The sequence below is a fragment of the Crinia signifera genome, chromosome 4 (assembly GCF_055691185.1).
Source record: "Crinia signifera chromosome 4, ASM5569118v1, whole genome shotgun sequence".
NCBI classification, from domain to species: domain Eukaryota; kingdom Metazoa; phylum Chordata; class Amphibia; order Anura; family Myobatrachidae; genus Crinia; species Crinia signifera.
The window spans coordinates 220,954,096-220,967,456 of NC_139220.1; the positions used below are offsets into that span (position 1 = coordinate 220,954,096).

The window sequence follows — 13,361 nt, forward strand, 5'->3', positions numbered from 1 at the left end:
CAAGTTAGTCTAAAGGTGCGTACACACGGGGGGATTTTGTGTAATATCGTGGGAAATATGGTCGCTGAGCAACCATATTGCCCGCGATGGGAGTGTGCACCGGCGATATATCGTTGGGTGCGTGCTCACGTTTTTACCCCTGTAGTGATCGCAGGAACATGCTCCTGCAACCAGCTGATTTCCACTGCCGGGCTCCCCCCGGCAGTTTCTTTTTCATCAGCGACCATCTCTGGTTACTGATGAACAGGAGACACAGAGCAATATATTGCTCAGCAACCTATCTCCCCCGTGTGTACGGGGCTTAATAATATGGAATCAGAGACATTTGCTATTGGCACTAATGATAATATACTGCAAATCTGTGTGTATGTAGCAAATAAAACAAAAACATAGGGGATTGTCATATTTTGATCAAAACATTTAAGCTTGCAGTTCATTGACAATGTACCCCAATTTTCTCCAAGTCCCTAACCTAGCATATTTGCCGAGCACCAATAGCGAATATCTCTTTTGTATACATGTACAGTATATCAGTAATACTGTCACGCAGCTGGTATCATGTATAATATGGGTAAAACCAAGCACAGGCATATTTCTTATAGAATCCCCTTTACGTTTACTTTACAAGACACCCATTGTTGGTTCTTAAACTTTTGCAATCTAATTTATTTTTTGCAATTAAGACAGTCTGGTTTAAATGTTTAAATTGTATTTTTTTTTTATTAAAAAATGTTCTACATTGAATGTTGAACGATGTTTATTTTTTTTTTTAAATGCTATTTTTTATTTGGATAAGCAAAAATTGCTATAGGCAACAACAATTTTAGATTGTTAACATTTGAAGAGCATAATGAATATCACAGTAAATGATTATACATGTAATTGAGGAAAGATAAACAACAGATAAGAATCAAGATGTACATAAACATGAATAAAAGAAAAGGAAAATGCAGATCAATATAGACAATGTACAATATTGTGATTCGTTAGGTTTAGAATTCAAACAATCAGTGTTGTCCAATTTTAATTTTTTTAAAACTTTATGCAATTACCGGTATTTATGAGGGGAGTAAATTTAAAGATGTAGATTATTACTACAAATTAAGTCATTGTAAAATATTGGATTACCTGCATGTTTATTCTTATTATAGACTGTTGCTTGAACAGGTTCATAAAAAGGAAAATAAATAAATAGATAAAAGATGAAGTAGAGAATGAAGAAGATGGTGGGTAAACATAAGGGAAGAGGAGAGAGAGAGGACAAGGCAGAAGCTAGTTCAGTTCTTAGAATTTTGCAATATTCCCCCTGTAAACCATCTGGCCCTGCATTTTAATGATTTTATAGCTGTATGAACCTCTGCTTCCAAAAGGTCTGCCTCCAACAGAGTATGTTGTATAGGGAGATGTATAGGCAAGTTGACTTCTTTTAATGAGGAATTCACCAAGTTAAGACTACCATTAGTAGGTGAGTATATATTAGAAAAAGAAGAAAGAAATTTAGCAGCTATTTCGGACTGGGAGATTGAAATATGAATTTCCTATTTTATTCTTTCACCATGCGAGCCAATAGTTTTCCAGATTTGCCACCCCATTTGAAGTAGTTTAGTTTAATGTAATCAATTTTAAAAATTGGGCTTCATGGTTCAGGTAAGACTCAAAGAGATTTTTATGTTGTGAATAGTCCGTTTTAATCTCTTCAGTAGGGTGATTTATATGTTTATGGTAAGCAGAGGTTAGGTTTTGTGTAATGTGATCAAGTTTTTCTCTGCGTTCCCTATGTTTACATGAAATATATGCTATTATTTGGCCCCGCATAAATGGTTTAGATGTAGACCAAAATAGAATGGGATTGGATCTATGAATAGTATTCAATTCCGAATATTCATGCCATTTAGATTTTAGGTTAGAAATTAAATAATCTTTAAAATAAAAGTAAGAAGTGAATCACCAAGTGAGATTAACATTAATTGGAGTCATCCTAAGGATATCTACTTAGATGGGAGCATGGTGAGAAATGAGGATATTTTTTATTTCGGAACAACAGAGTCTCGAAAGAAGAGCTTCATCTGTTAAAAGATAGTCTATTCTTGTAAAGACTTTGTGGACTTGTGAAAAATATGTGAAGTACTATGATGATTCAGTAATCTCCAGGAATCTATGAGATTATGAGTAATACATGTATGCCATCACTGTGTCTTGAGTGATGGGATTGGAGAGGGGGAAGATCTATCCAATGTGTCACATAGCAAATTGAAGTCACCTCCTACAATGAGATTTATTGTGGTTTAGATAATAATAAATTAGAGATTTTGTTATAGAAGTCCAAATTAGGAGTGTTGGGGGCATAAATATTTAGAATAGTAAAGATCTCGTCAAATATTTGAGTCCTCAATCTCCCGCCGCCATTCCCAACAGGGGAAATGGTGGTAGGGCCCTGTTCAATGCTGTCTTCCAGTACAGCATTGAACAGGGATCTCGGCAGAACGTGCCCGACTTCACAAGCAGTCTCCCCTCGGGGGAGGGGACAAGGGCCTATGAATATGAGAATATGAATGATAAAGCAAACTTTTTTCACTCATATTTTTTTTTATTATTCAAAGTACAAAAATACATTCACTTACATCACATACATTTGACAATATAACATAAATAAAAAAAAGTAAATACACAATACACAATCCTACTCCTCCTATTGTATGGGTTCTAGTCTTCCTATCCCTGTTTATTTCCCCTTTATCGGTCCGGATATCAGTTCTATCTAGTTTTGCCCTTCCCTCCCCTGTTTCCCTCCTCCCCCCGCACCTGCCCCTCCCGTTGGGTTCTAGAATGGTCTATTAAAACCTACGTTCTCTTCCTCATACCATTTTGTTGACCCAAAGCTTCTTCTGAGTTCCCCTTTTAGTGTGTCGTTTAGTGGATCTATATATGCTCTCCAAATTTTTATGAATTTTTCCCCCTTTATTTCCTTGTTAGATATTGCCTCTATCCAATCCATTTGGAAGAGGTGTTGTAACCTAGACTCCATTAAATTTAATGGGATTGGCTCTTTCTCTATCCATTTCGAAAGAATTGTGTTTTCTTTGATACTGCTGCTATTTTATTTAATAGTTTCTTTGTCCCTCTCTCTAGTTTCTTGTTTTGTTCTTCTACGTAGATATTCCAAAGGGCCCATTCTTTTGTTATTCTAAAATCAATCTGTTGTGCTCTATTTATATAGTTTTGTATTTCTTCCCAAAATCCTGTTACTATTGTGCATTCCCATAAACAGTGCATTATATCTGCTTCGATGCAGTTACATTTATAACAATTTGTGTTTGAGTTTTTTTTCATTAAGAAACCCATTTTTGGAGTATAATACTCTGTGCAATATTTTTAGGTTCATTTCTGTGAATGTGATTGCTTCTAATTCTTTATTCATATTTACATAGGATTGGAGGATTCTATCCATGGATAGATTAGGAAAATCCCCCCTCCATTTATATAACCCTCCAGTGCTTGAATTTACATTAAGTGTTTTTTTTAACTGATTATTAATTTGTGAGGTTGAAAAGCTCAATGTGCCTTTTCTTATTAAAGTGTCAATTGTATCTCCTTTTTCCTCTATTGTTAGTCCCTGTGTTATTTTTCCTATATAACTAAAAGTCTGTGCCTTTTGGAATAAAGGAAATTCCAGCTCTGGGTATTTTCTTTCCAATTGAGGACCTGATAAGGGTTTAGTGAGGGTCTCATCTAAAAATTGATATAGATAGCATAGTCCACCCTGGTACCACATACGGAAGCATGGGTGTGTTTCATAAGCTGGGAATTTTAGGTTTTTCCATAGTGGTAATAACAAGGAAGAATATCTTTGCAAGCCCTGACTTGCACGGAGTATTCTCCAGGCTTCACAGGTCTCTGAGTAGTAGGTTCTCTCTTTTTTCACTCATGGTTAGCGGTTGGGTGAAACCATTTATTGTCAAACAACTGTGTTTACTCTTTTTAAAACATAATGACAACAGAAACTACCCAAAATGACCCTGATCAACAGTATATGTCCATGTCTGTGAGGAAACTCTTTGGGTGCCACGCTGTGGTCTCGACGTGGTGACATCTGTGCTGGTAGGTGTCGATCCTTTGGAGTTCCCTGGCTGGTAGCTGTCGGTTCCGTATTCCGCCGGTGTTTGATCATCGCCTGAGCGGGTGCTGTACGTGTGTGTCCCACAGTTCCGCCTTGAGACTTCCTATGGCAAGCTTTTATTCAATAACCCTCATGTATGTCAGATTATTATAAGTAAATGTTTATACTTTCTGCTGACTGGTGCGCTTAATTTATTTTCTCTTTACAAGCATACCATTTGGGATTCGTGGGTGGATCCTAAAAGTGGAGCAGCACACATTTTGGGACTTTTCGACCTGTCAGGCCAAACAAGTCCCAGTTTTTTCGGGTTGCAAAAAATACAAATGCATTCGTACTCTTAACATTGCACCATGGTTCCTCAAGGAGCAAATTAATCCTTTTATTGATTTACTCCTAAACTCCACATACACTCAGGCACTGATCGCACAACATATGCATCTCAACAAACCTGATCAATCTGGTCTTGCTGTCCTTGGTACACAGTTTCTGGATCAGATGGCGGTCTTAATTGGAATTCTGAGTCACAAAAGTTTCCAACTCCATCCACATTGTGTAAACTTTCCCAGACAATGTTCTCTTCCGTAAGAAATCCCTGATCCGTCACAAGCAAGTACAGCAGTCCCTAAATGACAAAACTACATGTTAAAGTTCCATCTTAATACTTAATAGTTCGAAATATGTTATTTTACAACTTCAAATTAGGAGGGTGCAACTGCTCATAGCATCTTCCCAAAATGCACTGGGTCTCAAAAGTGGACGCATTTGTGTATTTTGGGGGTTGCACCTGAGGGTCATGACTATGTAATTACCTCTAAAAATCCCTTCCCTGAGTGAATCCATGTGTATGTATGTGCAAGGGCTGAGGTGCTCACTATTATGACCCCAGACATGCACCAACTATAAAGTAGACTCAGCAGCTATATACAAACACTTGCAACACACCCATAAGACATTAGAAATTGTTTGCAGAGATAAACTCAACTACTGATCCGTGCAGCAGCAGTGTACAAAATGTGCATGTCAGTATAGGGAAGGGAGGGAACAAGGGGGAGCCAGTCCGGTTTGTGGGGTGCAGCATTCAGAGGGCACAAGTTGCATTTGGCCATCAAATGCATGTCCCCGACTGCAATACTGCTGACTCTGTAGCACTGAAGTCTGAGACATGCAGGCAGCCAATTTGTATTGGTTCCCTCTGCGCACTGCACCCAAAACACTGACCTTAATGTTGGTGTGGACTTGCACTGAAGTTCTCACATGGTCAGTTATATGTGGGGCTCCCCTATATCTGTAATGCCACTCAAATTACACCCATAACTGATGACAGTCCATAAATGCCACATAAATAAACCACATTACATTTCTTAGTACTAAAGTAATTTGCAAACAATAAGAAAATAAAAGCACATTTTTACTACAGAATATATTAAAACAGTAATTTGCAAAACAATAAGAAAATAAAAGCACATTTTTACTACAGAATATATTAAAACAGTAGGAAAGAAAAAAACATGTATAATTATTAATTTTATTCAGTGATGCTGATTATTAATTTTATTCAGTCACGCAGCAACGATGGGTTAACGACTGCTACAACAATATAAAATCATTATAAAGGAAGGAAAATGTTGCACTGAGAGGGCTTCATATTGTTAGATTTTACAAACTAAGAGGACTCCTGTGAATATAAAAACCATCTGTGTACAGTAGATACAAAATGAATAGCTAGGAAAACACAACACGTAAAGATAATCAAGCCTTGCATTGTGTGTGTAGTTTAGGTAAAATTGTGTTTTGCTAAGAGAACCGAAAAGGTTCCATGCCATCAGCGAGTGAGTAGAATACAAAGCTAATGAAAGGTAAGACCAACATCTGTATAAAGGAAAGCAATCTTAGATGCTGGCATAATGTGACCACTGCAACAACTATACATAGTTACTTTACACAAATGTTCCACACATTTCTGTAAAAAAAAAAAAAAAAACCTCCACAATGCCTGTTCTTTAACCATGAATAAAAGATTTGATGAAAAATAAGTGGCTTTCCATTTCCAACCCTGCCTGTTTGTAGTTTTCTTAAGCCATGTAAACACGGTGAGATATTGGCTAATGGCCAATTATGACTAAGTGATTTTGATTAGATGCACTGGAGGTTTTGACCAAGATTTTGTGTAAGGCTGCATCTATACATCGGCTTTTAGCAGGATGCAGCTTCTTGTGTCTACACAAATCATGTGCAGCAGGCTTGTGTATATATCCTCTTGAGTAATCATCCTGCTAAACAGATCCTGTTCAACTGCATCTTGCTAAAACGCAAGGTGTAGACGCAGCCATAGATTTACACGTGAAGGCACCTTCCTGCCAAACATGTCTCTTTTAAAAAGGGGACCTGTCAAAAACACAATGTGTAGATGCAGCCTTACTAATGATAGTCTATGATCTAGTCAAAATTGCCTTGACCGCACAGTCTGTCTATGATAGAGAACTACGATAAGCCAGTATCTCCTAAGCTGGAGAAAAACTGGGAAATTTTGGCTAACCTTCTCAAAATCTCCTGCCAAAATCTCACCATGTGTACCCCCCTTTAGACTATGGTCAGTATTCAATGTCCTTGGTGAGCAGCGGCTAGGGGAGTTTCTACGTCCGCTCGCTGTATTCTATGTACCGGGGAAATCCTCACCGTCAGAGCGGTGAGAATTCCCTGGAGCAGCGAGGTTCACCGCAAATGCAGGAAGCCCGCTGCATATAGTGGCAAGCCATGCCGTTTTGATGGCAGCACTCGCCATTTCCACCTCGCCTCAGGGAGCAGGCATGGTGGAAACAGAGACTGAGGGGGAGCGTTGAATGCGAACAGTGGGCTAACGGAGCTGCTCGCCGTCAGTTACTTGTCGTCGTCGCCCCCCCCCCCCCGCCCCGCCCCATTGAATATAGCTCCATGTTACCTAATGCAACATCCAGTAAGCATGGGTATACATAATATTGTTGTGTCCAATGCTGTTCACAATCTACTGGAACAAAATTCTCCCTTCCCAAGCATCACATCCTTTGCTATAAGTCATACATGTTACACTACCATTTTTGTGTCTTGCAAAATGCAATTAAACAGGTGTGGAAAAGTAATCACAAAAGTAATTTAGATCTCCAAACTCTGGGCACCTTTATATTCATGCATTCAAGTTTTCCAGTGTCGTTATTATATACTATTTGAGCACACATTGTATTGAAGATAACGAATTTAAACTTGTCATTTTGTGAATAAAATCCCTTTTCTAACCTTTTTGCACCTGATTCAGCATACACAGTGCAGCCTTATCCAGCGAAGACTCTCCCATATTCTTAGCTTTTGTAAGAACCTGGGAACCCGACAGTTGTTCCTGGACGCCATCAAGTCTACCTCTGGGAGTCCCCAGCGAGACACTATCTCCTGGAAGACTCCCTCCAGCAGCTGTTCCTGGTTGAGGAAATCTGCCTTGACATTCCGGATCCCCGGAACGAATACAGCAGACAGAGCAGGAATGTTCACCTCAGCCCACTTTAATATCTGCAAGACTTCCTGCATTGCCATCCTGCTGCGAGTCCCGCCCTGATTCAAGTAAGCCACAGCATTGTCCAACTGTACGCATACTGGTGACCCTTTCAAAAGATCCTCTGCCTGTAGAAGGGTGTTCCAAACTGCCCGGAGCTCTAGTATGTTGATGGTCAGTCTGGATTCTTCCTTGGACCACCACCCCTGTAACCTCTGGTGTAGAACCACTGCTCCCCAACCCCTGAGACTGGAGTCTGTTGTGACAACCAGTCAATCCCACGAGCAGAGAAAGCACCCCAGCTGCAGAGTTTCCAGATCAGTCCACCATAGCAGAGACTCCCTTGTCTCCAGAGACAGGGACAACCATTCCTGCTTCATGGTCTTTGAGTTCCCTGACAAACAAGAGAATGTTCCACTGAAAAATCCTCGAGTGAAACCGTGCAAACTGCAGAGTCTCAAAGGTCGCCACTATCTTGCCTATCAGCTTCACACCGTGCCAAAATTGTAGGATTTGGAGAATGCAGGATCAACCGTACCAAATGTCCACTGCCTTGGATTTTGGTAGAAACACACAATGTAAGTGTGTGTCCAAAATCAGCCCCAGAAACGGATGTCTCTGCGTGGGAGTCAAATGAGACTTCGGGAGGTTCAACAACCACCCGTGGTCCTGAAAGAACTTGGTCACAATAGCCAAATGTTCCTGCAACTTTTCTGCTGTCTCTGCCTTGAACAGGAGGTCATCCAGGTAAGGGATAATTACTATCCCCTTCAGCCTGAGGGCCGCTCCCATGACAGCCATCATTTTCGTGAAGACCCTCGGCGCTGTGACCAGACCAAACGGCAGAGTATGGAACTGTAAATGAGTCTCTCCTATCGTGAACCGTAGTAAGGACTAATGTTCCCTGCAGATAGTCACATGAAGATACGCATCCTGGATATCCACTGATGATAGAAATTCTATGCTTAAACAGCACTGATCGAAGAGATTCCATGTGAAAATGGTCCACCCAGAGATTTCAAATTTAGAATGGGTCTGAATGACCTGTCTGGCTTGGGGACCAGGAAAAGAATAAAAAAATCCTTTCTTCCTTTCCTCCTGAGGTACCGGAACCACTACCCCTTTCTCTATAAGAGACATTGCCGCCCCCAAGAATGCTTTCCACATGCGAGCTTCCCATGGTAAAGGCGTAGGGAGAAATCTTCTTGGAGGAGACCCCTTGAGATTTATTTTGTAACCCTGTGAAATGATGGAATAAACCCAGGGGTCCGAGGTGGAATCTCTCCACCTGTCCCGAAACTGCAGGAGCCAACCCCCCCCCTACCTCGACTCGGAGCCCAGAATGGGGAGTCTCAGGCCCGTCATAAAGAGTACTTATCCTCTCCTTTGGACACGTTTCTTAGCAAAGGCCCCGAAACGGGATCTGGGTGCCTTCCCCTTACTGGCTGGAAACTTTCCTCTTCCTGCCTGTACTCTGTTAGACGCTCCCCTCCCCCGAATGGATTAGTGAAAGGAAGGCTTAAAGGCCCCAAACTTGGTCCCTGAATGTTTTGATGTAGTAGGAAGGAAGGAAGGAAGGAAGTCTCTGTTTCAGCGGGGAAGGAAGCCAAAAAGGCGCCTTTTCCCCCTTCAGTCGCTCCCACCAGTGTTTCTCCTATCTCCAGCGCATCACGTTCTTCCTGGGATCACTTTGAGTTGTCCAGCACAGGAATTTCAGCCGATAAACTCTTCCAAGATGGCCGCAGCCATCGCGGGGGGTCCGTCCCCTACGATGCCCCCGCTATGCAGGGAGACAGTTCTGGACACCCCCCAAAGCCCAGGAAACCTGTCTTGTGCAGAGGTTAAGCACGGTGTGGAGGGAGCAGACCGCTTCCCTCCGCACACAGCACACTGACAGGACATGCTTCTGTCAGCCTCTGCGCTGCGCTCTCAGTTTGTGTGAACTTCTAAAAGTAGTAACACACTGGAAAAAAGCGGGTCGCTTCCAGCCAGTGTGCTGATCCCCTAACAAGATGATACTCAAATCTATCTATCCTCCCCGGAATTATCACCATCAGTATTGCTCCGTGTCTCTGAATGTCTTTCTACCATTTCATCTTGGATGTCATCTCGCCATCTCAATCACAACATATCTAAAACAGAATTAAGGGTTTTTGTCAGGCAGCACCCACCTTATGGAATGCCCTTTCACGCACACTAAGACTCTGCTCTAGCATCCAAAAATTTTTGAGCGTTCCCTGAAAACTCACCTCTTCAGGCTAGCTTTTCATATTCAGGACCCCCACACAACCTCCAGTAGCATTCATATCTAGTTGTATCCCATCTTGTAATCTGATGGGACTGCCATGCTATGGAATTCTATCCTTATATATCCCTCCTATTATCCCTATAGATTGTAAGCTTGCGAGCAGGGACCTCCTACCTCCACGTCAGATTGTATCTACCTAGTTTGTTTAATCGCTGTTTCCAATTGTAAAGCGCAACGGAATATGCTGCGCTATATAAGAAACTGTAAATAAATAAATATTGTAGTTATTAGTCAACTACTGCTAAAAATGATTCCTGAAAGCAAACTCATAAATCGCTCAAGCATCTGTGAAACCTGTAATCACACGCAAAATGATTAAATAGAAAGAAATACTGCACAAATAGTACAATGGAAATGTATTCCTATAAAAAACAGCCCATATAAAATGGCAAGTGTATTCCTTTTTGATCCCCCTTTTTCCATGTGTTACATTTTCTTTTTTTATGTAATAATTTGATAGAAAGATCCTCGGGGGTATTTTGACACAGCCTTTTCAGCATTTTATAGTGCAGTAATAACTCAGAGAGATACAATTATAGCTTAAAAAAGAGCATATAATTCACATTTTGCAGGGTTTACTCAGCAGAAATGTGTTTTTATGCAGGTCATTTGCAGCATAAAATGTATTCTGCTGCTTTAAAAACTAAACTGCAAAGAATCAGAGTACATGAGCTAAAACAGCAGATTTGTTAAGCAGTGGAAATTCTCTTCCCATGGCAATAAAAACACTATATAATAATACACTAACATTTAGATTAAATTAGGCAACATTGCGGAGCAATTTATTCCCGTTCAGAAGCCATGGCAATTTTAATGCAAGGGATAACTTCACAATGGGCAATTCTATTATATCCAGAGCCAGTGCTCGAAGTGGGCCGGTATACAACGGTATGGTATACCGGCACTTCACTTCAAGCACTGTTTTTTTTTTCTTACTCTGATCACTGTGGCCAGCAGTGATCTGAAGGTTCGCGGCCTGCAGGACACCTGCCCTTTCTGGAGAGGAGTGGCAGTGTGTCGTCTCCCCCTCCCGCGCCATCCCCATAGCAGCCGGCATCTGCAGGAAACGGCTGCAGCTTTTACTGGGCGTGCAGGTCAGGAGTCCGGATCCAGCTGACGACAAGGAGGCTCCAGCCAGGCACGGATACAGAGGGTGGCGAATGGGACGGTCGCCCCCCCCCCAAGGGTCCTTGCGCCTCATGCTGGCCGCAATCCAGTTGCCGGCCACTTTGTGTGCAGATGCTGCAGAAGATGGAGGGGCCGCTAGCCGTATTTGGGGAGCGCAGCACAGGGGAGGCTGTGAGGAGCCAGAACGGTACTGTGTTACCCTGAGGGATCAGCTAGTAGGCCGCACCGAGCTGTTGGCTGCGCTGGGCTCCTGCTCTGCACCAGGTGAGTGGTAGCGATACTGCGGCCTCCGAGCTGTGTGACACCCAGTACTTACAGGTCCCCACACCCACCGCTACAAGGGGATTAACCGTCCCGTGGTCACTGGCAGGCTGCTGGTGTGCGAGGCGTGCAGGGGACCCGGGTTGCTACGTGCGGCACAGCGCTGGGTTGTGTGTGTGTGTGTGTGTTGCCCGGTGCAGGTGTCAATGCCTGGGCTATACGTTGTGTGTACAGCGGGTTGCAGGGCACTGTGCACCGCTCACACTATCACCTTAATAAGAAAACCTATGAAATTTGACTCATTCCGTGGGTATTATGCATCAATACGTGTGTACATGGTGTGGTACATTACACTTAAGGACACCCCCCTTTTGCAGGGCCACACCCCTTTTATGTGGCTATGCCCACTTTTCCTCACAGCCTTTTTCACTCAAAGTTCAATTTCAGCTCTCTCTTATTCTGGGTACACACCACAATGATTTTTCCTCAATCCCCTCAATTTCGATGCAATTTCGAATGATTGTATGTAAATTGGGCTTGTATTAAATCAGATTCCAATCCAATGCGCGTCACCGCTGGTCATTTGGAGATCCTACCTGCTGCAGTCAGGATTAATAAAAAATCCCTTCAACTGGGTACCATACCTCCCAACATGACCCGTGCCAGGAGGGACAAACTACTCTGCTCCTGGACTTTCCTCTTCATGTATGATTGCCATCACCTGTTTTTGAACCAGTTAACTAATAAGAAAGGTGTTTCACTACAGGTGATGGCAATCAAAAATTAAGAGGAAATCCCAGGAGCAGAGCAATGTGTCCCTCCTGGAGAGGGTCATGTTGGGAGGTATGGGGCACAGATAGTGATAGGATCATGTGCAGATCGTGTACTCCAACAGATCGTGCGTACAATCGTCTCACAGTCATGATCGTTCTGGTGTGTACCCAACATTACTCAGTGACCTTCTATACACGCATCTCTTCTTTTTACCAGTTATTTATATAGCGCATACATATTCTGAAGCTCTTTACAGATCAGTCCCTGCCCCAGTGGAGCTTACAATCTATATTCCCCAACACATGTTCACGCACAAACAGACATTCTAGGGTTAATTTTGATTGGAGCCAATTAACCTACCAGTATTTTTTTAGTGCTTCACTACAATTTATACCACACAAGCAAAACATTTTACTGAACTAAAGTTTGTCATGGATCTTTAAATATTAACAGAACATTCTAGTGTCACTATCCATTACATGTATTATCACATAAATAACTGCATAGAAAGTGCATAAAATCCTGTATCACAATATTACAATCAAGCAACAATGCAATGAGCCATACCTTATATTTGGTCATGGTGCTAAAATGATTGTTCCTGAAGAATACACACAACTCTCCTTCCTGAAGGGATGAGGACAGCTCCCTTAGTCCGTGGTAAGTCAGCTGAGTCGCTGTTCCATTTAAAAACTGTTCAGCAACAAAACCTACAAGAGAACATAATAGTGTAGAAGGGTCATGCAAAAACCAGTTTATCATTATGGACTGCAACATATAAGGCGTTCTACAGAATACATTTACTCGCCCTATAACCGCACATTGACGAAATATTGAAACTGGGGGAAAAAAAATTGACCACTGCTCGACAGCAATGTGCTTTAAGTCCCATACACATTAGGAGATTTTCATTTCATAATACTTTGACCAAATCTCTGATAGATACAGTATATCTGTCACCAAAATCTCTGATAGATACAGTATATCTGTCACCAAAGTAGTGTGTGCACACAGCTATTTTTGCTGAAAATCTTTAATTATTAAAAAGATATTTACATAATGGGTTTACATTTCAAGGGTGGGAGCAGGGGCCAATTTATTCAGTGAATTTCTGTTCTTGGGGCCTGATCCAGAACTGATCGCTGGGCTGCATATATTCAGAGGTCAGCTAACAGGTGAACGCCGCCTTATAGGCTTCTCTCTACAGGGATCAGTCACGGATCCCTCCTAGCATACCCTGCAGCTGGCGCAGT

General features: G+C 41.9%; 1 protein-coding gene across 1 annotated transcript in view; it reads right to left on the reverse strand.

The window, feature by feature from the left end:
- The window catches only part of MINDY2 (MINDY lysine 48 deubiquitinase 2), a 77,961-nt gene that overhangs the window by 4,452 nt on the left and 60,148 nt on the right, over window positions 1–13,361 (reverse strand). Inside the window, exons 6-7 of the mRNA XM_083183817.1 lie at window positions 12,676–12,818; window positions 4,566–4,739 (exon numbers count right to left, since the gene is read on the reverse strand). Of these exons, the coding sequence (XP_083039943.1) occupies window positions 4,566–4,739; window positions 12,676–12,818 (317 nt within the window). The remainder of the gene's footprint in view (window positions 1–4,565; window positions 4,740–12,675; window positions 12,819–13,361) is intronic.